This window comes from Cryptomeria japonica, chromosome 3 (genome assembly GCF_030272615.1).
Source record: "Cryptomeria japonica chromosome 3, Sugi_1.0, whole genome shotgun sequence".
Classification (NCBI taxonomy): domain Eukaryota; kingdom Viridiplantae; phylum Streptophyta; class Pinopsida; order Cupressales; family Cupressaceae; genus Cryptomeria; species Cryptomeria japonica.
In genome coordinates, this window is record NC_081407.1 from 48509654 (window position 1) to 48530574 (window position 20921).

The 20921-nt window shown below is 36.5% G+C and overlaps 2 protein-coding genes across 5 annotated transcripts in view; both read right to left on the reverse strand.

Moving 5' to 3' along the window:
- Window positions 1-1629: 1629 nt before the first annotated feature.
- LOC131033087 (agamous-like MADS-box protein MADS3) overlaps window positions 1630-20921 on the reverse strand; it is a 77930-nt gene continuing 58638 nt past the window's right edge. For 2 of the 4 annotated variants that reach the window (XM_057964234.2, XM_057964224.2), the window contains exons 6-7: window positions 2089-2130; window positions 1630-2005 (exon numbers count right to left, since the gene is read on the reverse strand). In XM_057964234.2, coding sequence (XP_057820217.1) covers window positions 1946-2005; window positions 2089-2130 — 102 coding nt within the window. In that variant the 3' untranslated portion in view covers window positions 1630-1945. Of the gene's footprint in view, window positions 2006-2088; window positions 2131-2390; window positions 3043-20921 lie in introns of those variants that run through there. The other 2 variants (XM_057964228.2, XM_057964240.2) reach the window with 2 other exon arrangements.
- On the reverse strand, window positions 3049-20020 carry LOC131033077 (uncharacterized). Its single transcript, XM_057964219.2, has 2 exons — window positions 16221-20020; window positions 3049-16121 (listed from the first exon to the last, which is right to left on the reverse strand). Exon 2 carries the CDS (start codon window positions 8163-8165, stop codon window positions 7227-7229), a length of 939 nt encoding a protein of 312 aa, XP_057820202.2. The 5' UTR covers window positions 8166-16121; window positions 16221-20020; the 3' UTR covers window positions 3049-7226.

The following is a 20921-nucleotide window of genomic DNA, read 5'->3' on the forward strand; positions in this document are numbered from 1 at the left end:
ATTGCAATCATATCCACTTTATTTCCATGACTAATACTTCATTATAACATATGTATACAATATATTTATCATACTTCTAATCCTCATCTCAATGCATCTAATTCTCATCTTAATAAGATTCATCGTTATACCATATTTTCCATTAAGCACATTATCAACATCATTATCGACATCAACACATCATACTGATTGTAGACATCAGACACCATGAAGGTGGACATCCACAACACAGAGAATTTCCAACCAACAACCATCTAACAACACCTGACAACAATTACCAACAATCTCCCCATACTCTGATAATCATCAATGACACAACACAAGCTACAGGTTGACATCAATGACAGCAACTGGGAACACTACCCTCATCCTCAATATAGGTCAGAAAGGTGTTGTTGACAAAATGATCACTCACTAATTGATGATGACTTGGAAGCTAGAAAAATACCATAAACAAGATTTTGTGTAATGGCTCAAGTGAACCTATAGCCAAACCTTTTGGCAAAAAGGAATTATAATGTAGGAGATTGAACAACCTTCATGAATAGCGCTGAAAATAACCAAATTGGTTTACATGTGTTCATTAGTGGTATGACAAGTTGAAGCATCAAAACATAACACTTAGATAGATTGAATGAAGCAAGAACCAAATCCAACGATATCCAATATGAATTGGATAAAATGTCATTTAAACACTATAATAGGCTTTTTCTAAATTAATTTTGATGAAGATTGCATGGAGATTGGAATAATTTGTCCATTCCATACCCTCTCCAATAACAATAATGTTGTCAAAGATCTACCAATTTTCTCAACATAAACCAATAAGAGGAAAGAAATTGCAAATGTGAAATGCCATAACTTTGGATGTACTCGTATATTTGAAATTTTAAATAGAGTTGGATCTCCAATTACAAATTAACTTTGGATAAGTAGACTTCAATTTGACAAGCTTCAAGTAGACTTACAAGAAAATCTCACAAGCCCTTATTCAAAGGAGTTTTTAAAACTCATAAGAATACCCATGATAACCTAGGGTTATCATTAGCAGTGCTTAAAACTACTTTGTAAGGGTTATTTCAAGAAACCCAAACAGAATGTTTAATTTTTCTTGACAATAAAAACAAATCTTAAGAGAATCCATCATAAATTAGTTTTATCATTAATCATAGTTTTAGGTTTATTATTAATCATACTTAAAACTACTTCATATGATAGTTATTTCAACACAAACCAAATTCAATATTTGATTTTCCTTGATAATATCTTTAAGACTTATCTAATTATTACAGTTTAAGTAGTTAAAATTATTATACAGCCCAAATTAAATGTTTTGATTTGTTAACTTGACCATCAAAAATCTCAAATAAAAAAACAAACATAAATTCAAATTATTAAACATATATATGAAATAAAGAAAAAAAAAATTATACGGTTCAAATGCAATATTTAATTTTCATTAATATTAAATAATATATATATATTTAAAAAAAATTTAAACTGTTTATTATATAAAACATTCAAAATTTTAAATAAATGTTTATAATAAACAAAGTTTTTAAACAGCCAACACACTATTTATTATTTGAAATATGAGTAATGTCAACTAATAAGTTTAAACAACTGTCGTTTAAAAATCTAAAACTTTAAATAATCATAATTTGCCGGCTATTTAATATTATATGACATTAAATTTCACAGCACCTATAACTTTATTGCAATTAATACTTGCAGAAAAATCCCTTCGCCTTATATCACGAGCATACACAACCAAATAAATAGAGAGTATTTGGCAAAACCGAAATAGAATGTACATCTGAAGTTGAAGATGAAAAAAATCTGATCGAGCAGAGCGTGGCCTTGAAATTATTATGATCATGTGAATTGCGGGAGGCAAAGGTTTCTTTGAACCAGATCTTATTGAGTTGCAGAATCTGTTCCCACTTTAACTCTCTTTTTCCATGATGTTAAGATCAATATCTCCTGATTTGTGGCTTCTATAGCTCTGGGATTTTACAGTATCATTCTGGTTAAAAATGATAGATATATTCTGATTAAAATAAGGATATGGATAGCACACACTCATACCTTTTTACAAATATTAGCGTTTTCTGCTTCCAATGATTTTTCCTGGGTGACATCGAAATTATCAATAAAAATTGTCTACACAATGTGTTCACGGAAGGAATTTAAAGAAGCTCTATCTGTGCAGCGCGCACCAATTCAAATGTAAAATAAAAAACATCTAAATAGGAAATCACTAAACGTTAAAATGTGATTGCTAAGGCTACAGAATTCATTTCTGAAATGTTAAAATAAATGTGAATTGTAGGAATCATTAAGAACACTTGTAAAGACTGCCTAGTTTCTCTTTTCCGCCTTGATACAAACCAAGTTGCAAAGAATCCGTTTTTGTGGTCATAATATTCGAGGAAGGCGGAGGATAGGTAGCCAAAAAAACCTTCCAAAGAGAAATAACTTTTCAAGTTAACCATAACTTCAAACCAATAAAATCTTCATCCAATAATATTTAAATAATTACTTATAGTATGAATTATTCAATAGAACAAATAACTTACAGCATCTTTGCAGCACGTATTGATAGAATAAAATCAGACAAAACAACAGTCTATAATTCTAATATCAGTTTGTTGAAGTAAAATTAAACAAATTATAGTTCTGACATCAATTTGATGGAACAAAATCCAAACCAAACTATTATGGAGATCAAAGGAGCTAAAACAAGAGTCCAAATAAAGAAAACGTATTTATCACAATATATCATTTACCAAAACTTTCTTATTGTGATTACAAAAATATTTACAAACTACTTTACTACTGCTGTGAATAACAGGTAGGTCTTTCTAGAACTGCAGGATATGCTCACTTTCCTGAGATACAATGTAACTGGTTTTTTGTAAGTGTTGCTACTGATCTCCTGCTCAACACTCTGATGCTACAGTTTTTTATTCTTCCTCCGAACGCTATTAATACGGAGACACTCTCCTATTTTGTTCTCTTGTTTCCTTCTCCCAGAAGTTTCTGCTCGCATCAAAGTTCAAATTCAACTACCGGCAATAAATTTGTGAGGGTAAATACATAGCATTTAAAAATGCAGCTGGTGTTAAGGAAATAGAAGATAAACAGATCCCAAAAGGATTTCTAATAGGATTCCATAATTAATTCTGATAACTAGCTCAGGTTTACATTAAATTCCAAACGCTCCTTTTTAGTTTTGAACCATTTCAATCTTATTCTGTATTTTTAGATCTAAAACTGTCCATTTAAAAGCTCTTTCGGAGTTTGATATTTCTAGAGTTCAACTTCTCGGGGTTCTTTCGGAATTCGACTATTCAGAAGCTCTTCTGGAGCTCAACAATTTTGGAACTCAACTTTTAGAGTCAACATTTTAGGGGCTCTCACAAAATTTAATTATTTAATTATATATAATAAAGGGAAAGGATTCTTTATTTTTCATGATACTTAGCAATCTGTTTTGGGATCTACAGATGACTTAGAATATATGAAACTGCCTTGCACTCCATGCAAACGGCACTCATCTGTACTACAAACGAGATGGCCAACTCATATATCTTCTAACATGGATTGTGGGAGTTCCACAGATGCTATTGTTGTATTCATGATGCCCATTCTCTCAAGTGCTCAAAACTATCTTTTGTGAGTGACCTAGTAAAAATGTAACAAGCGGCTATTAAAACCTACAAATATTTGAACTATGATTTCTCCATGTCCTACAAGCTCTCTTATGTAATGATATCTGTTCTTTAAATGTGCTTACTTTTTCCATGGATAACTAAATTCTTTGTCAAGGCTATTGATGATATTTTATACAAAATGTATTTGCAATATCTTCTTATTTCTTTAAATCTGTTAGGACCTTGTTGACGTGTCTTTTGTACACGATCAAACACAAAATAAAATACCCAAAGGTACCTTATCCTCTCTTGAATAAAGCTCCCTCGAATGCTGAAGATTTCGCCGAAGGATCAATCGGAGCAACTCCAAGGTTCTAATATGTAGGTTCTCTACTTGTGGATAAGCACTAGTGTTCGTAGTGTTTGCTGTTTCATCAAGGGGCCTTACGTACTTTATATAAAAGCTGGTTCTTGCGACTACTTTATCAATGAGGAACTGGATTTTCCTAATACTAACCGATGTTTCAAAAAACGGTAGGGGATTCGAGAGGGCTATGCTACATTGTGCCTAAGAATGACTAAATGGAGGGCGATCTTAGTGAAACTCTACCAATTTCAGTCTTGCCATAGAACAACAACTTTATAGAAATTGAGGCGATCTTCTAAGGGAATTCAATGATTTTCAAATCATTAATGAACATAGATACTATCAATTGGATACATATCGGTATTCAAATAATGATTGAACTCTAAATAATTTCAATATCTCCAATTGACCACACAAGGCATACTTACAATCAGTAAGAGGCTAGTGGTTTGGACTATGAGCTTCACTAAAGACCAACCACAACATTTATCACTCAATATAACTCTAACATCTAAATACTATCTTCAATAGGAGTGATTCAAGAAGATGAACAACCATGTAAGAAGTCACAAAGATTGCAATAACACACCATAACTTCAATATTTCATTGATCTCATAGCAAAATAAAACAACAATTGTTCAACTTTCTCTCTTCACCAAATTTGTATAACTATTCTTCTCTGCTGCTAATAAACTTATTCCTCTTAACTCTAACCTACAAAATGAAATGAGTGAGAGCTTATCTAGCCTTCTCAAATATAATGAATGGCCCAGATTTAAAGAAGATCAAGGGCTGAGATTTTGACACCTAAACCCTAATTAGGGTTTGCCACAAAAATAACCCTAATCAAATAAGCATTATCATAACATAGCCAATAAAAAATTGGCACAAATAACGAAGAAACATCGTCCAATAGGAATTGAATTGCCACATCATTTCATAACAACTTCTCATCTAGAATTTTGTTCCCTTTCCCATGTTCCTTTCTGGCATATTCAATGAATCTGGACATAATCCCTTCAATCTCTGCAATGGGAATCTCAGGCAGGTTCTTCATTCGCTCTTCCAAGTTAAGGACCTCATCAAAGGCCGAAAGGAGAGTCATCTCCCATCCATGTTCCAACTCTTTTGTCTTCTCAATCAAGAACATAGTAGTATACATCTCATCTCATTGCTTTTCTGTGATTGCCTTCCTCTCTACAAAAGATGACCTTGATCCTGTCCTCCAATTCTTGGACGTCCACATCTGTTTCAATCTCTATCCTTCTATCAAGGATTGCACATAATACATCAAACACTTTATCCTTAATAGGATGGATAGTGTCTTCAACTCGGCTGCATCTACCATTGATGTTCTTGAATAGAACTTCCTTCATTTGGAGCAAAGTTGACCATTGTAGAAGATTATGGGTTCCTCCATCAATTATTCTCTCTTGTGTTAAAACCTGTCTTGATGTCCTTACCACTTGCAATAGTGGGATGACAATGTCTCTAGTGCGAGTGAATGCATCAACAGTCACCGCTAGATTATGAATGATCTCAAGGACTTGGATAGCTTTGTGGACTGTCTTCATCATTCTTGCTACAAATTCCTTGGCTACCTTGTAAGATCCATCAATCCATGTATTCATGAGTTGGGCCAAGTTCTTCATATTTTCTGCCTGATTTATTGACTCAAGAGGGAATGCCTGCAAGGGTGAGACTACTAGATCCTGTCGCCTTAACGGCTGGTTAAGGTGGTTAAAATAATTTCTCCAAGCGTTAATCTCCATTTCAAACCTTTTATTATTTTCTATTTCTTCCTTTAGTTTATCATTAACAGCCCTTACTGAATCAGTCGCATCATCCACGACTTGCTCGGAGGTAAGTGGACCAAAGTCAAATGTCTCTAAATCATATTCCTCTGGCATAATCTCATCATCATACTTGTCAACTGTTGGTGTAGCTATCTGTATCTTTTTGGACCTTGCATCATCTCTAATTACCTTTGACATCTTTGTAGCCTTCTTCCTTTCGATCTCCTCTTGAGAGTTTCCTAGAAGACTTTCCAAATCAAATACTTGCTCTTCATCTTCAACCACAATTACCTTTGTAAGTCTTTCTCGAAGCCAATCTGGAATGGAAGAGTTTTTCTCCCTTACTTGTATTTCCTCAAGCAAAGGTCTCTCGGCTCTAAAAGGAGATGTTGATTTATCATCATTCTTTTCTTCTTGTTGCTCATTAGCACCAACTTGGAGAGGAGAGACTAACTTGATGAGTGTTGAAGTGTCTCTCTTTTGTCTTGTTTGTCAATTTGTACTGTGGATTCCAGACTCATTTATCTCATACACCACCTCTCTTTGATCCTCTCCTTGACTTATCTCCTTTTCATGTCTAGAAGAAGAACTCGAGGGATGATCAAGATTCACCTTTTGTCTCTTCTTGGACGATTCTCTCTTTTCAAGTCCCTCCTTTCTCTTTGATCTCTTAGAATGAGAAGTGTTCTCACTTGCACTAGCCTCTCCTTCTTTCGTTCTTGTTTCTAAGCTGAATGTCATAGCTATGTTCTGTTCCTTCAACTTTTGATGCTGGACATCCACCCATTTGCGAGTACAACTCAATACTGGATCCATCAATGCTCTTAAGTCTGCTACTTATTGCTCATCCCAATCTATCTTCACTTCTTTGTCTTCTTTTTTATAGGAAGATTGAAGATATCTGCCATTGTCTTGTGCTTGATCTGCTACTCTATAAACTTTGCATTTCCTAATAAGATCCAAGGGAAATCGAGAGTGCATCTTTCTTTTAACCTCTACATCATCCTGATTATTCATCCAGAAGTCCTCTACTTGAAATACATGCTTGTACTTCTTCCCAACTGCTTCTTCCATATGACCATTAGGATCAAAATGCTCGCTCGAGGCAAAAGACGCGAATGAGTAGAGAGATAGTTCCTTTTCTACATCTTCAGCTGCTTGATAATTAGGACATACTTCAATTGAATTTCCAAGTGAAATAGGTACAGGGATACCATTCCCATGCTTATGTCTTGATGCCTTAGCACAAGCTGCCGACTGTCTAGTCACCTCAAGTAGTACTATTCTATCTGTACGATACTTTGGCAACATATAAGGAGGTGAAGGACATCCATGTATTCTGATGTAAGTGAATTTAGGAAATTGAATGAACCATGCTCTATGTTTCATCACGAATTCTTGTGCTTCTAGAGATAGCGATGGTGCATCCCTCCTTGTAATGTCCTGGTGACATGCATTGTGAAAGTATCGTTGACTAGCTTGTAGTAACTCTTAGGTGGATGATGCAATTGAGCATAAGAATCACATACTATTATCTCTCTGGGTCCTCTCCCAACAACTCCTCTGTGTGGTAGTCCTGCATATTCAAAGCATCTGGCTAAAGAATATATAACATATGAACTCATGTGGAATGACTTAGTAGGGACTAGCCTCTTCAACTGCACATCTAGGTTGTTGCTAATAATCCTGGCCCAGTTGAACATTCCTTTCCCTTGAACGATCACTTGTATAAAGAGGAACATCCATCTGTCGAAAAAGAAGGCTTGGGAAGCACCTACAATTTGATTGAGCATGGTTATCAAGTCCTCGAATTCCTCTTGGAAATCAATTCTGTGAGGCATATTGGGTATCTTATTTAGACGAGACCTACTCTTGAGTAACCAATTCTTATTGATAAAGTTTATACATGTATCAGGATCATCTTTGTAGATAGACTTGGCTCCTTCTAGGCTTTTGTAGATCATATCCCTCTGTTCTGGAAGATGAAAAACTTCGCTTATAGCTCCTTCTGAGAGATGGGCGAGGATAGTTCCAGCTTTGGCTACAATTGCCCTTGAATTTGAATCATAGTGCCTAGCGCATTCGATCATCAGCTCATGACATCTGACTGCGAAAGGGAAGCCTGCGGCCTTGATGATCCCACTCTCAATTATCTTCTTGGCTACGAGCGATGGCTTGCCAATGTAGGGTGCTTCTCGAAACTTCTTCACATTGAGGTTTCCTACGTTGGTGTCTCCAATATTGCTCCATTTCGATATGATCCTTGTCTCCAAGTCGTCATTCTTTTGATCTCCTTTAATGAGACCCTGTTGGGTAGAGGATCCACTTGCTTTGGGAGCCGCCATTTGTTACCTACAAAAGGCTTAAGTTAGGTTTAGTTATAGTAACCTAGATAGGTGATTTGAGATTTTAAAGAAATAATTGATCTTTAATTTGAAAATAAAATGATAATCCTTTAAAATTATGAATTTTCAAATTGAAGATAATCTATGAATCAAACTAGATTATTGAAGACTTAACCCAAAAGATTGATATACAAAATTGAATCAGATCTTCAATACACCTTCAAAAAATCAGATTGCACATACCTTAATCTTGATTTCTAGCTATCAACTTGAAAAGATAGGTAAAAGGGGAGATTGCTGCTGGATTCGCCTTCTTTCCAAGTGACATTTAAAGAATTTATTCTGCTTAAAACTTCAGATCTCAACCTCAGGTTCGCCCCTGCTGATTTTCTAAATTGCCCTTGAGAGGATCAGGTCTGAGTTTTGAAAGGTTAAATCTGTCTTGACCTGCCTTCCTAAGTCCAGAAATTCGCCTATACCTGCTGGAATTTGCTCTTCAAGTCTGCTCCTTAAATTCGCTTTAGGAAGAATGAATGATTAATGATTCTGAAATCCACCTTCCTTTATAGGGCGCTTTCACCCTTTTTCCCAAAAGGCCAACCTTGCTTAGACAAACAAAACAAAACAAAAAATTCCTTTCCCAAGCTGGCCGACTCATCATTAAAGCTTAAAAAAATATATACTTGGGCACCAAAGGGTGAATTTTTTGAATTTTAAGGCTCATAGGCCGAATTAGCCAATTTGACAAGTGTTAATCAAGGCGAATTTGTATTATTTATTCAAAATGAGGTTTGATGAGCGATTTAAGAGAGGAGTAATGTGTTTTGAAGAAATCCGCTTGTGAACCCCTTGAAGAGACATAGGCGAACCTAGGAGATGTTGAAGTTTTGTCAATATTTGATGAAAGCATACTTAGTCTTCATGATCATAAGAATGTGCATGATGTGGAAAGGCTTAGACCACCCTCAAGGAGGCTTGATTGGACACATCAACTAGCAAAACACCGCTCTTCAAGAAATTTTGCTTTGGACCCTCTGGAAGGGTCAGGAGCGATCTTTTTGCCATTTTACTCTATTTACTCCACCTTTCCATCATTTCACAATCTTGATCTTTAACCTTTCAATGCTCTTGCCATCATGATCTTACAACTAGCCTTTTTCGTAGCTCAAACAAGGTGAAAAAAGAGAATTTGAAGGATTTCGCTCTGGACCCTTTGGAAGGGTCAGGAGTGATTTTCATGATTAGGTCTAAATTCCATCATTTCCTTACTCCAAATTGCTTCTTAAGGCAAGTATATACTAGTCTTCTCTCCACCAATGCCTAGGAATCCATCTCTTGATCTGAAACATGAGCATATTAGAGGATTTTGAGAATTTCGCTCTGGACCCTTTGGAAGGGTCAGGAGCGAAATTCATACTTTGCTTGTTTTCCCTCACTTAGTTGTATCCTTTTTACTTCATTTCCCCTTGATCCTCACCTTTGGATCCCTCTATCATGAAGGCAATAATTGTTTGACCCCCAGGAAAGCCTGAAAGGAGAAATTTGCTCCAAACCATGGTCAAGGACGGGACCTATTTAGAATTTCGCTCTAGATCCTTTGGAAGGGTCAGGAACGAAATTCAAATTTTAGCTCAAAATATTCACTTTTTAGAATCACAACCCATTCAAATACATGCCTAGGGAAATCTTCAAGCTCCATTCTCCTTGGTCAATGCTTGGCTCAACACAAAATTGGGAGAAAAAAGGAGGTTTTAAGAATTTTGCTATGGACCCTTTGGAAGGGTCAGGAGTGAAATTCAAGTTTTAGGCTTGATCCTTCTTTTCTTTAACTCCAATCTACAATGCAAGGCAAATATACACAAATCCACCCTCAACCACGCCATAAGAAACAAGGTTTGACCTCACACAAAGGGAAAAAAGGTGCTCTTGAGGAATTTCGCTCTGGACCCTTTGGAAGTGTCAGGAGCGAAATTCAAGATTTTAGATAAAATACTTCATCTCCTTCACTTTCAATCACTTCAGAAGGCAAAAACATGCCAGTCCACCCCCACTTCACACTTCTTCAAACCTGTCTCTCTTCACCATAATCAAGTCAATTTACCATCCACTTAGCTCAAAACAAGGTCATTTTGATGCATTAGGCAAAATAGAGGGTCAAGTTGAGCCTTTCGCTTTGGACCCTTTGGAAGGGTCAGGAGCGAAATTCTTGTTTTAGGTTGATTTTCACCACTTCATTGCCTCAAACTACCTTTCAAGGGCAAGTACACATAAAAATCTTCCCAACCATGCCTTAGAAGTCAAAAAACTTGGTCATAACAAAGAGCAACATAAAGGTTATGGGAATTTCGCCCTGGACCCTTTGGAAGGGTCAGGAGCGAAATTCATACTTGAGCTCATTTCTCACTTCTTTCCTCCCGTTTTTGCCTTGGATCTAACTTCTCAAACCCTTTTCTATCATGATCAAGTCAATTTGCTCTCAAACTGGCGTTTACTTCAAGGTTTAGTGAGGAAATAAGGTCATACAAGAATTTCGCTCTGGACCCTTTGGAAGGGTCAGGAGCGAAATTCACACTTAGGCTCAAATCTTAACTTCATCTCCCACATTTCCTTATCCAAACAAGTTTTTTGCCTTTAATAATGCCTGGGAATGAGTTAGTTCTTAGTTCTCGGCAGGGTAGAATGCCCTATTGAGAAATTCGCTCTGGACCCTTTGGAAGGGTCAGGAGCGAAATTTCTCCTCTAGGCTCAATTCACCTTGAATTTGACTTGACTTCGCCCTAGATTCAACCCTTGATGCATTTCCTTCCATATCCTTGACAATCAATCCAACCATTCAATGACTTAGGTGAAATCTTAGGTCCTTGGGAAATTTCGCTCTGGACCCTTTGGAAGAGTCAGGAGAAAAATCCAAGTTTTAGCTAACATCCTTAACCTTTTCTTTGAATTTCTAAGCCAACTCCTTATAATCATATCTCTCCAAACTTGCTTATGCTAGCATTCGCCTTTCGAGCCTATACTTTGATCACTGGCTTCATTCAATTGACTCTGACTTGACACAAGACAAAGACTCTGGCCCTAAAACTTACAACCTTGACCCATCCTGACTCAAACTTTTCAACTTCTTTGCAAAATATACATTTTTCATCCTTCAAAGGCAAAATCCCTCTAAAATTACATCAGGGCTCTAGGCACAAAACAAATGGTTTTCCCAAGCCCAAGTCAAATTTGGGTTTGAAAAGAACCCTAGGAAAGCTCTGTGAAGGAAACCCTAACTTACCCAGCCTAGGCGACCACTAACTCACTCAAAACACCTAGCAAGCAGAGAAAACTAAGCTAAGAGAAAGCAGGACCAAAAAAAAGGAGAGGGGGTCCCCATTTTGATGGGTCTCTACTAGCTCTTTGCCTGTGGGGATAGTCTTTGATGAATGTCACCTTGCAATGTCCTCGCTATGTACATAGTGAAGGCATCATTCACTCTTTTGTAATGTGTCTCGCCAAGATAATGTAATTGTATGTATGATTCACACGCTCTCAATTCTCCAATTCTTTTACCGACTAGACCTCTATAGGTTAATCCTGCATACTCATGAGCTCTGGCAAGTCAATATATAATGTATGCACTCATCTAGAAGGTCCTAGTTTGCATGAGTCTCTTGAGTTGTATATCAATGTTGTTGCTAATTGTTAAAGTTATCTTTTATTAGCTAATAATTATCTATTTAATTATTAGTCTATTATACTCTAGGCTTAAGCTAAACTTAGGAATCTTATAATTCTTTAGGGTTTTCTCTTTTAGGGTTTCAAGTATCATTTTATAACGATTCTCTCTTTGTATTTTTCATAACAACTGTAATTATTGAATTGCATTCTTGTTGCACAATCAATATGACTCCTCTTTTCTGGATCTCTGAATTCTAGCCTCCATAGTTTTTTTGCTTCTCTCCTTCTGTGACACGTTTGTATGCAAGTGATCTTTGGGACTTGTAGAGTTGATTTTTCCTCAACTCCTATATGGTATCAGAGTTCCAAATCTACATGCCCTTGTTCTCTTCATGAGAGATTTTGGGCCTTGCTCTTCAAATCTGTGTATTCGAGGGTTTGTGCAGTTGTTTTTTCCATTTCTGGGGGTAGCTGATTTTTTTGGTACATTTTGGTGTCAAAAGGAGCTCACAGTTGGATTGAAAAGGCCGATTCCATGAATTTTGATATATAATTTGCCTATTTTCGATGACAGGGGCATCTAGGACATGATTTTTTATTGCACGTTTTTTGAGACACGAAAAATCCGTACGAATGTACTTGCAAATGCGTCAGAAAATTTTCGTCAAAATAAATAAATAAATAATTTTTTTTGCTTTACCCTCTTTATGCCCTACAAGAGGGAATTTTTTCTTTTGGCCGTAACTTGGTCATACGGAGGCGCTTTTTCAAAAACCTTGTATCATCGGAAAGCTCTTTTTGAGCTCTATCCAGATCTGGAGGTTTGAACTTTTGATTTTGCTTTTTTGATGGCATTTTTTTCTATCAAAGCCAGAGGTTACTTTTTGCACTCTAGGAGACATAACTTATATCCTTGGAAAGCTTGTTACGTGTTCTTTCCATTCATATGATTTTTCTTTCCAAATTCTGCTCCATATATATTTTATTCAATTTTTTTCTTTTCAGTACTCTGGAGAATATCTTGGATGTTTCAGCTCCTGTGATCTCTTTCTTTGAGTAGGATGTCTCGTCTTTGGTTGTTCTTTCTGTTTTCAGTATTTTGTCTCTTCTAATCATTGTAGTATTTTATTTATGCAAACGCATTGAGATAAAGTGCTACCATGCAATGTATACTTGGGATCTTGCACATCTTGTGCCTTATTGTACATGTACGACTTATAAAGTGCCATGGGGGGGTTGATGTTTGTCTTTGTTTGCCATCTACCTTTGTCACGTAAGTGTTCCTTCCACGACATTAGCCTCATGATGTGTGTCAAGTGAGTGTTCCTTCCACGACACTATGTACTTTCTCTACACCTTCGATGTTCATGGTTCTTCGTTATGCAGTTCTTGTTGGCCGTTCTTTTCAGTGTACTTGTCCCTCTCCCTTTTCAGCATTATGGGAAGGTTTGTCCTGTTGTTCTAATGCTTCCTTGGTTCGATTGATCAGCTCTTCAGGCTTTGGTATTTCATGTCATCTGTATCTTCGAGTTCAATTGTTTGCCTTTGTTTTCCATCTGATTCGAGTAGTGTCATTTGAAGGCACTCATGTAAATTACAGTCTTCTCTACCTGATCATGTTCTATTTCAGTACAGGTTCTTCAGATCAGCAGTTACTCTTCGATAGTGTTTGTAGCTATTTCATGCTTCAGTGGTGTTCTTCGTTCTCTTCTTTTTGTTCCTATCTTCTGGAACACTCTTGTTTGGAGGCTTCTTAGTCCTTCACTTGAGCTTTCATCTCTTCTTGGAGAGGAGTTTTGTTCCCACAGGGTTTTCTCCTTTTTCTCCACTTTACAGAGATTTAATTGTACTTGGGTACCTCATCAGGGCTAGTTGTCTGGACCCATTGTTGCTTTCCTGCATTTTTTACATGTTTTTTTAGTTCTTAGTTGTTTTTTAGCTACTCCCTAAGTTCATCTTAAGGGGGGGTGTTAGAGTTATCTTTTATTAGCTAGTAATTATTTATTTAATTATTAGTCTATTATACTCTACGCTTAAGCTAAACTTAGGAATTTTATAATTCGTTAGGGTTTTCTCCTTTAGGGTTTCAAGTATCCTTTTATAAGGATTCTCTCTTTGTATTTTTCATAACTGTAATTATTGAATTGCATTCTTGTTGCACAATCAATATGACTCCTCTTTTCTGGATCTCTGAATTCTAGTCTCCATAGTTTTTTTGCTTCTCTCCTTCTGTGACAAATTTGCATACAGGTGATCTTTGGGAGCTGTAGAGTTGATTTTTCCTCAGCTCCTATACTAATGATCCTTGCCCAGTTGATCTTTTTCTTTCTAGTCGATATGATCTCTATAAAGTAGAACATTCAATTCTCAAATTGAAAAGCATAAGGACTTCCCATAACCCAGTTAAGTAGTGTGATCAAATCCTTAAATTGCTACTTGAAGTCAATTCTATGGAACTTATTAAGCATCTTGGAATAGGCTAGGTTTTCTCTTTAGTAACCAATATTTGTTAATTATGCCCAGGCATTTGTCAGGATCATCATCATAGACCACCTGTGTTGCTTCCTTGCTCTTATAGAAGGCCTCCCTAATAGCTTCCTTAGAAAGGTAGGCGAGCTCTCTGCCATCAAGTGTCACTATCATCCTCTTCCTTGCATCATAGTGTTTGGCACACTCAACAATCAATTTGTCACACTACACTACTATAGGGAAACCTATCGCTTTCACCATGCCACTCTCGATCATCATCTTGGAGTATTCAGAAGGCTTGGTGGTGTATAGTGGCCCTTGAAACTTCTTCATGTTGATTTGTCCAAGGTTGATGTCTCCTACATTGGCCCAAAATGATGTAATCTTGGACTCCATCATATCGCCTCTTGAGTCCCCCTTGATGAGGGTCAATCGTACTCCTACCATGTCCTACTTGTGAGAGTTGCTCAAGTTAGTCATGTGATATGATATCTATGCTTGCAAGTAGAAATCAATCACCTAGGCTAGGAATCTCTATCCTAGACTAATAATTTCATCAAAATCTTTCAATATCACCTTAAACCCTACATGTTTAGATCAAAACCCTAGCTTGCAAATCTGATTCCTAATTGATTATAACCATTTATGCAAATAATTTGCGCCTTGCAAATACTCTAAGATGATAAAAAAATGTGTTAAATTAAAGCATCCCAAATAAAAGCCTCATGAAGACAATGAATAAGAAGTTGGATCAGTTATGGAATGAGGTTTGATTTTGTGTAAAAATGATGAAATCGGCCTTATTTCCGACCAGCAAATGTTTCAAAACAGACTAGTTATATTAATCCGATTCCTCTTTTTGACAAAATTATCTTTGATTAAATGAATATATCCTTGATCAATCACTAGATACTGATGCGAATTCAATGATCCTTTTTCCACAATTTGTTGATTCAAGAAGTTTGCTTGCAGTAGATAATGATCAGGTTTGATCATAGAAATGGAACTCGGACTCTGCTCAAACTCAGCGAGGCTGACTCCACTCGGAACTCGGACTTGATTGGACTCGACAAAGTGAAAAATTCAAGAAGTTTAGAGATTTTTAAAGATTTAAAACTTGTTTCATGCACCCTTTATTAAATACACCTTAAAGACACAATAACATTATCAAATAGAAGCTAATTTGATTACATACACATGTATACATCAATCACATAAGCATAAATGCAAATTGTAGCTGAAGGAAATAACAAACATAGATATATATAAATATTGTCAAATGCATACAATATTACAAAACTCATGGAATAAAAAATACATGTCATAATATGATCAAATGTTCCATACAAATATCAAAAGTAAAAATAACTACAAGCCTATGGCTCAAAGGAGCCCGCATCCCTCCTACGAAGATGTCTAAGGTAGGTCCTGGATGATTTGACAGCCTTAGCCTCTGCCTGTGACACCATGCGACCCTCACCAACATCAAGTATATGAATATCTGTGTGACTCTGGCTCTGTTGTCTCTGCTCGTGCTCTTTGCTCCTCTGCCATGGCTACAGCCTTGGCCTCTCTATCTGCATTGTCAACCCAATCAATGTCGTCATCACTAAAGACAAGTTTTGTAGCCTCAGTGGTCCACTCAGCTTCAGGATCAACCTCCTCTAGAATGATAGGGGAGACGTCATTGTGTGCACTTCGTTTCTGTTTGAGCCAGAGGTTGTAGTGAACAAAGACAAGATCATTCAACTTCTCCACAGATAATCTATTATGCCTTTTGGATTGTATGTGCTCATAATACTCCAATTGCACTCGCAACCAAATGCGCTGCATGGTTGGCTCAAAATGCAAAAATTAATGAAACAAATTACAATAAAATTTTTGCTTACAAAAAACAAAACAAAAAACTCAAAAAATCAATCTTACCTCTTAGAACAAGCTTGAAATGAGATGCAAACTCTTCCTTTCCAATTCTTGATGCACCAAATGAAAGTATAATGCAGCCCCAATGTGATTTATGGACGAAATCTTGAGCTTCCTCCTTGCTGTTTTTCCTTCAATGAACCCTTGTTTCTCCTCACAACTCACCTTTCTCCTCCTATTTTGCCAAATGAATGAAATGAACTTCACTTTTGGGATAAAAGCATAATATAAACCAAAAAAATCAATTGAAAACATATTGTAAGTTTTTTTGTTTTTTTTTACTTAAAATGTCATTGCTGCTGGAAAGTCTGGGAGTCGGGGCTCACTAGATGTAAGGGGCTGCTGTCTCGGGGAGATTAGTAGGCTTCTGGGGTGATAAGTCGCTTCTGATTCTCAGCAGGTGGAAGTTGTGATGATTGACAGATGGTTAATGCCAAGCTACAGTTGTGTGAGAACAAGATGAAAAACTTATATAGGGGGAAGCAGAGTACCCCGCCGTTCATGAGAGAACGTTTCTACAATGTGCTTTACTTTCCCAGGCGAAGGTTCATGGTGGAGAAATCCGAGGAGGAACAAAACAGCATTCCAGCGAGCAAAGGTGTTTAGAGCAATCGCAGAGCAAAGGTGAAGTAGAAGCAACAGCAAAGACGCAGTGAGACTTGGAGTCCCCGTTCAGGGAGGGGGCCTGGGTCGTGTACTGGGTAAGTCGTCACAGGCTCACGAGAGAGTCAGTGGTGCGCCAGGTTGAGTTCCGAAGGAGACAGGGTCTTTGTGGATTTGGAGTCTACATGAGAAGCTACAGCCAGGGGCGAGGTGCAGTGGTATCTGTACCGGTGTTTCAAGAGTGGACGCAGATCCAAGGGCGGGAACTTGCAATCGGGTGCTTGAGAAGTACTCGGGGTAGTGACCAGCGACATAGTTGGAATTGTTTGTAGACCAGGCCAAGGGCCATTTCTTCAGATCGATAAAGCCATCTTATCACCCCAACATTGTGTTCATTGTGTAAGGATTTCGTTGTGCAAGTTTGTACATGCTGTGCAAGTGTGCGTGTGCAGGTTCTAGAGCTTGGGAGTGCTTACAGGCATAATCCGAGTTCTTGGAAGTGCTTGGATCTCAAAGACAAGTACCTAAAATATCGTCGGCTCCGCACGGGTAAATCTAGCCTCGTGACATTAGACTTGGCAAGTTTGGGGGAGTTCAAGTCAAGGCGAGGGGAGTCCAAGTCAAGGCGAGTCTCCGAGACTCAGTCGAGTCCGAGCCCCCTGAACTCGCCGAGTCCAGACAATTTTGGGTGACTTTCATTTCTCGCTCTTACCCTAAATGCCTTCGCCTCAGTCTAAGCGAAAATCACATTCATTCAAAAGTGAATTCATTGAGGTTTGCAACAATTATTTTGGCAATATTCAGAATTAAGATCGCTATGCTTGGAGACAAAATCGTTGTAGAAAACAATCAATTCGCTGTATCCAAATCAGATTCGCTTCTCACTGTGGGAATTCGTTATGACCAGCAATGTCAAACTTGGATCGCTGTACCTGGTGTAGATTTCGCTGTGAACAGAGGACCAATTCTTTGTATATCATTATCAACTTTGCTCCCTTAATGACCTTGCCGTAATCCCAATCAAAGTCGCATTTAGTCAAGGAAAGAGTTCGCTGTATTCTAAATCAGAATCACCCTTTCACAGACCTTGTTCTTGCTTGGATAGAGATCGCTATCTATGAATTCGCCTTCGCAGACCTGATTGAAGTCGAAGTATACACAAGCAATATCGTTCTATCGTTTGATCAAACAATCTATATAGATGTTTAGAGAAGGATCGCACCCTATCATAGAGCCGCTTGCATCCAACATTAAATGCTTTGCAATTAAAACTCGTATGGCCAAATTTGTATCTTGAAATTAAAAATAAAATTAAAAAAAGTCTTTGCATCGTGGAGAGGGTCCGATCAAAGGGGCGCTTCAAAACATATCCATCGCATTGATCAAATCACACTTGAGTTGCATAAGGGAAGATAATGCCTTGAACACATCTTGCCTTTCCTAAAGGGGGGTCCTCAAATCTCTATGTCGCACTTTATCGTTGCCCAAGGAGGATGCAAATCCTTAAGGGGGCGAATCCTTCGCTCAGGGATGCTTAAATTCCTTAAGGGGGCGGTATCCTTTAGCTCAAGGATGAAATATCCTTAGCTCAGGAAGGCTTGAAATGCTTAAGGGAGCGATATCCTTAGTTCAACAATGAAATATTCTTAAAGGGGCGATATCCTTAGCTAAGGGATGCTTAAATTTCTTAAGGGGGCGATATCCTTAGCTCAAGGATGCTTGCAATCTTTTGTCTTAGCTGAATTTTCTCCTCATTTCGATTAAGCAATCAAAAGGTGAATTGTTGCCTCTCAAAATGCAAGCATAAGCTTCGCCATACACTCATTTATTCAAAAGGAACACACCAAGCAATCTAACATAAAACTAAAACAAAAGCAAATCAGAGCGGTTTCTATTCGTGATGGAGCGATGTGTGAAATGGTCACGACACTATATATCCTAATTTTGTATCGTCAATTTCAAGCAACGAACTTTCCCATCCATTAAGATGTTCATACACAAAATATTTGAATTTCATGTTTACAATTTTTTTTAAAAATTGATCCAAATAATTCTTCAATTCCCACCCTTAAGAACCCTAGCCTTATGACGAAAGTTAGTTGTTGGTGGTTTGGGGCACCTACCTCTTCTGCAACAATGGCGACGATGCTAGCTTCGTAAGCAACTCTTGTATTCTTGCTTATCTCTCTTCAATGCCCAATTGCTTCTTCGAATGAAGATTTAAAAGTAGAGAACATGAATTAATAGTATTTACTTAGCAATGTATTCAATGCTCACTAATTTTGGCTCCTCGTAATTAATGTTTAGCACTGTCGGGAGTTGTTTCACTTCGTCTTTTCAAATTGATTAGCTTGATTCAACGAGATCCAACACAGGTTTTAAAACTTCATATTGGTTACGCTGAATGAAAGTTTTTCTCTTTTGCTTTATCACTATCTCTTCCTTTAATTAAGAATAATCATCGGACTCTGCTAAACGTTTTAAACCTACTTATAACTCCTGCTTTATATGGCGTTCCTCCTCCTTTCTATTGGTCCCTCTTTAGTTCAAGATGGAGTGTCGGAGCCCAATAGACATTCCTAACCTCTCCATGATCCACTTTTGCTTTAACTTTTGCTTCTTACCTATGCTTTCTTCACTTTTACATTGAGAATGACTTGAATCATCAAGTTCTAACACAGTTAGGAAACTGCATCGGAGTTCACCGTTTATTTTAAAAGTAGGACTGACGACTACAAGATAAATATAACAAAGAAACAATTTGAGTTGGGGCGTTGGATTTTGACAAGTCATTTAAAACTAAGACTTTGGAAAACTTCAAGCCCAAGATTAAACTTTAGAAAACTTCTAGAGTATGATGAGAATGGTCGGATTTTGATATGGTTAGGAAACTGTGTCGAACTCTAACACGATTTTAAAAACTTAGAATATGAATCACTAACACTTTGAAACACTTATGGGAAGGACAAGCGGGGATTAGGATGAGTATGTGAAGGATTGTTGGATGTCAACGAAGGTTTGTAACCAAGATGAAACTCTGATACATTTTAGAAAAAGGTAGTGTGTAGAACTTTGGTGGTATAAGTGGTAAATACACACTTTTAAGGCTTTAGTTGTCATATTCAGACTTGCAAGAGGAAAAAAGAATGAAATTTACATAAAGGTGAGGGAACTATAACACAATAAGATATAAACCTCTTAATTAAAATTCATTTTTAAAACAATAAAAAATATAATCTATATACAATATTAAATATAATTCATAACCATGACCTTTATAAAATAATGTAATTAAAAATTACATTTACAATTAAAAAATATATTTTTTAATTAAAAATAAATTTTATAGGTATAAACCTCTTAAGTAAAATTCATTTTTAAAACATTAAAAAATAAAAAATAAAAAATTAAATCTAAATTTTAAAAGGCAAAACATTAACAAAAAAAAAAAAAAAACTTATTAAACAAATAATCATCAAAACAGACTCTCGCACCTCTCAAGTCACCTATCTCCATCTATGATTCGGCCCACCAATAGTGCAATATAGGATCACCTATCACTATTTTGTTTGTCTTCCTGCCTGTTGTATTATAAGCGATCAACAATTTGCAGGAAGAAAATAAAAAAGAGGGTTTGTTGCAGCATAAGGATGAAATACGAAGAAAATTTGCAACTGGTTTGCCTAGGTTCATCCCAAGCAAATTCATAGAGATTTTGACGAACTCTCAAGAATACTAGACGGGTTTGAACCAAATCCAGACCCAAAGGTCTAAGCAAGAGACCCAAAAACATTGGGTAACATAGATCTTAATGTATCATTTTATCTTAAATTGCTCAACACCTTAATTATTAGTAATTAAACTTAAAAAATATATATATATTTATATTTACTTTTATATAAATCAACTAATTATCCTTATTTAAACATATAAATATTCGTAGAATTATTATAAACATTCTTTGGAATAACACTATCTCAATTATTTTTAAAAATTAAAATAAAATAATATAATGACATTGTAAAAAGAAATATTCACCTCCATAAAAAAATAAAAAATTATTTGACTTTTTTTTATATAACTTTTTAATATAATAAAAAA

Excerpts from the sequence above, each read along its gene's own strand:
- LOC131033077 (XM_057964219.2), bottom strand. The coding sequence starts at position 8,165 with ATGGCGGCTCCCAAAGCAAGTGGATCCTCTACCCAACAGGGTCTCATT.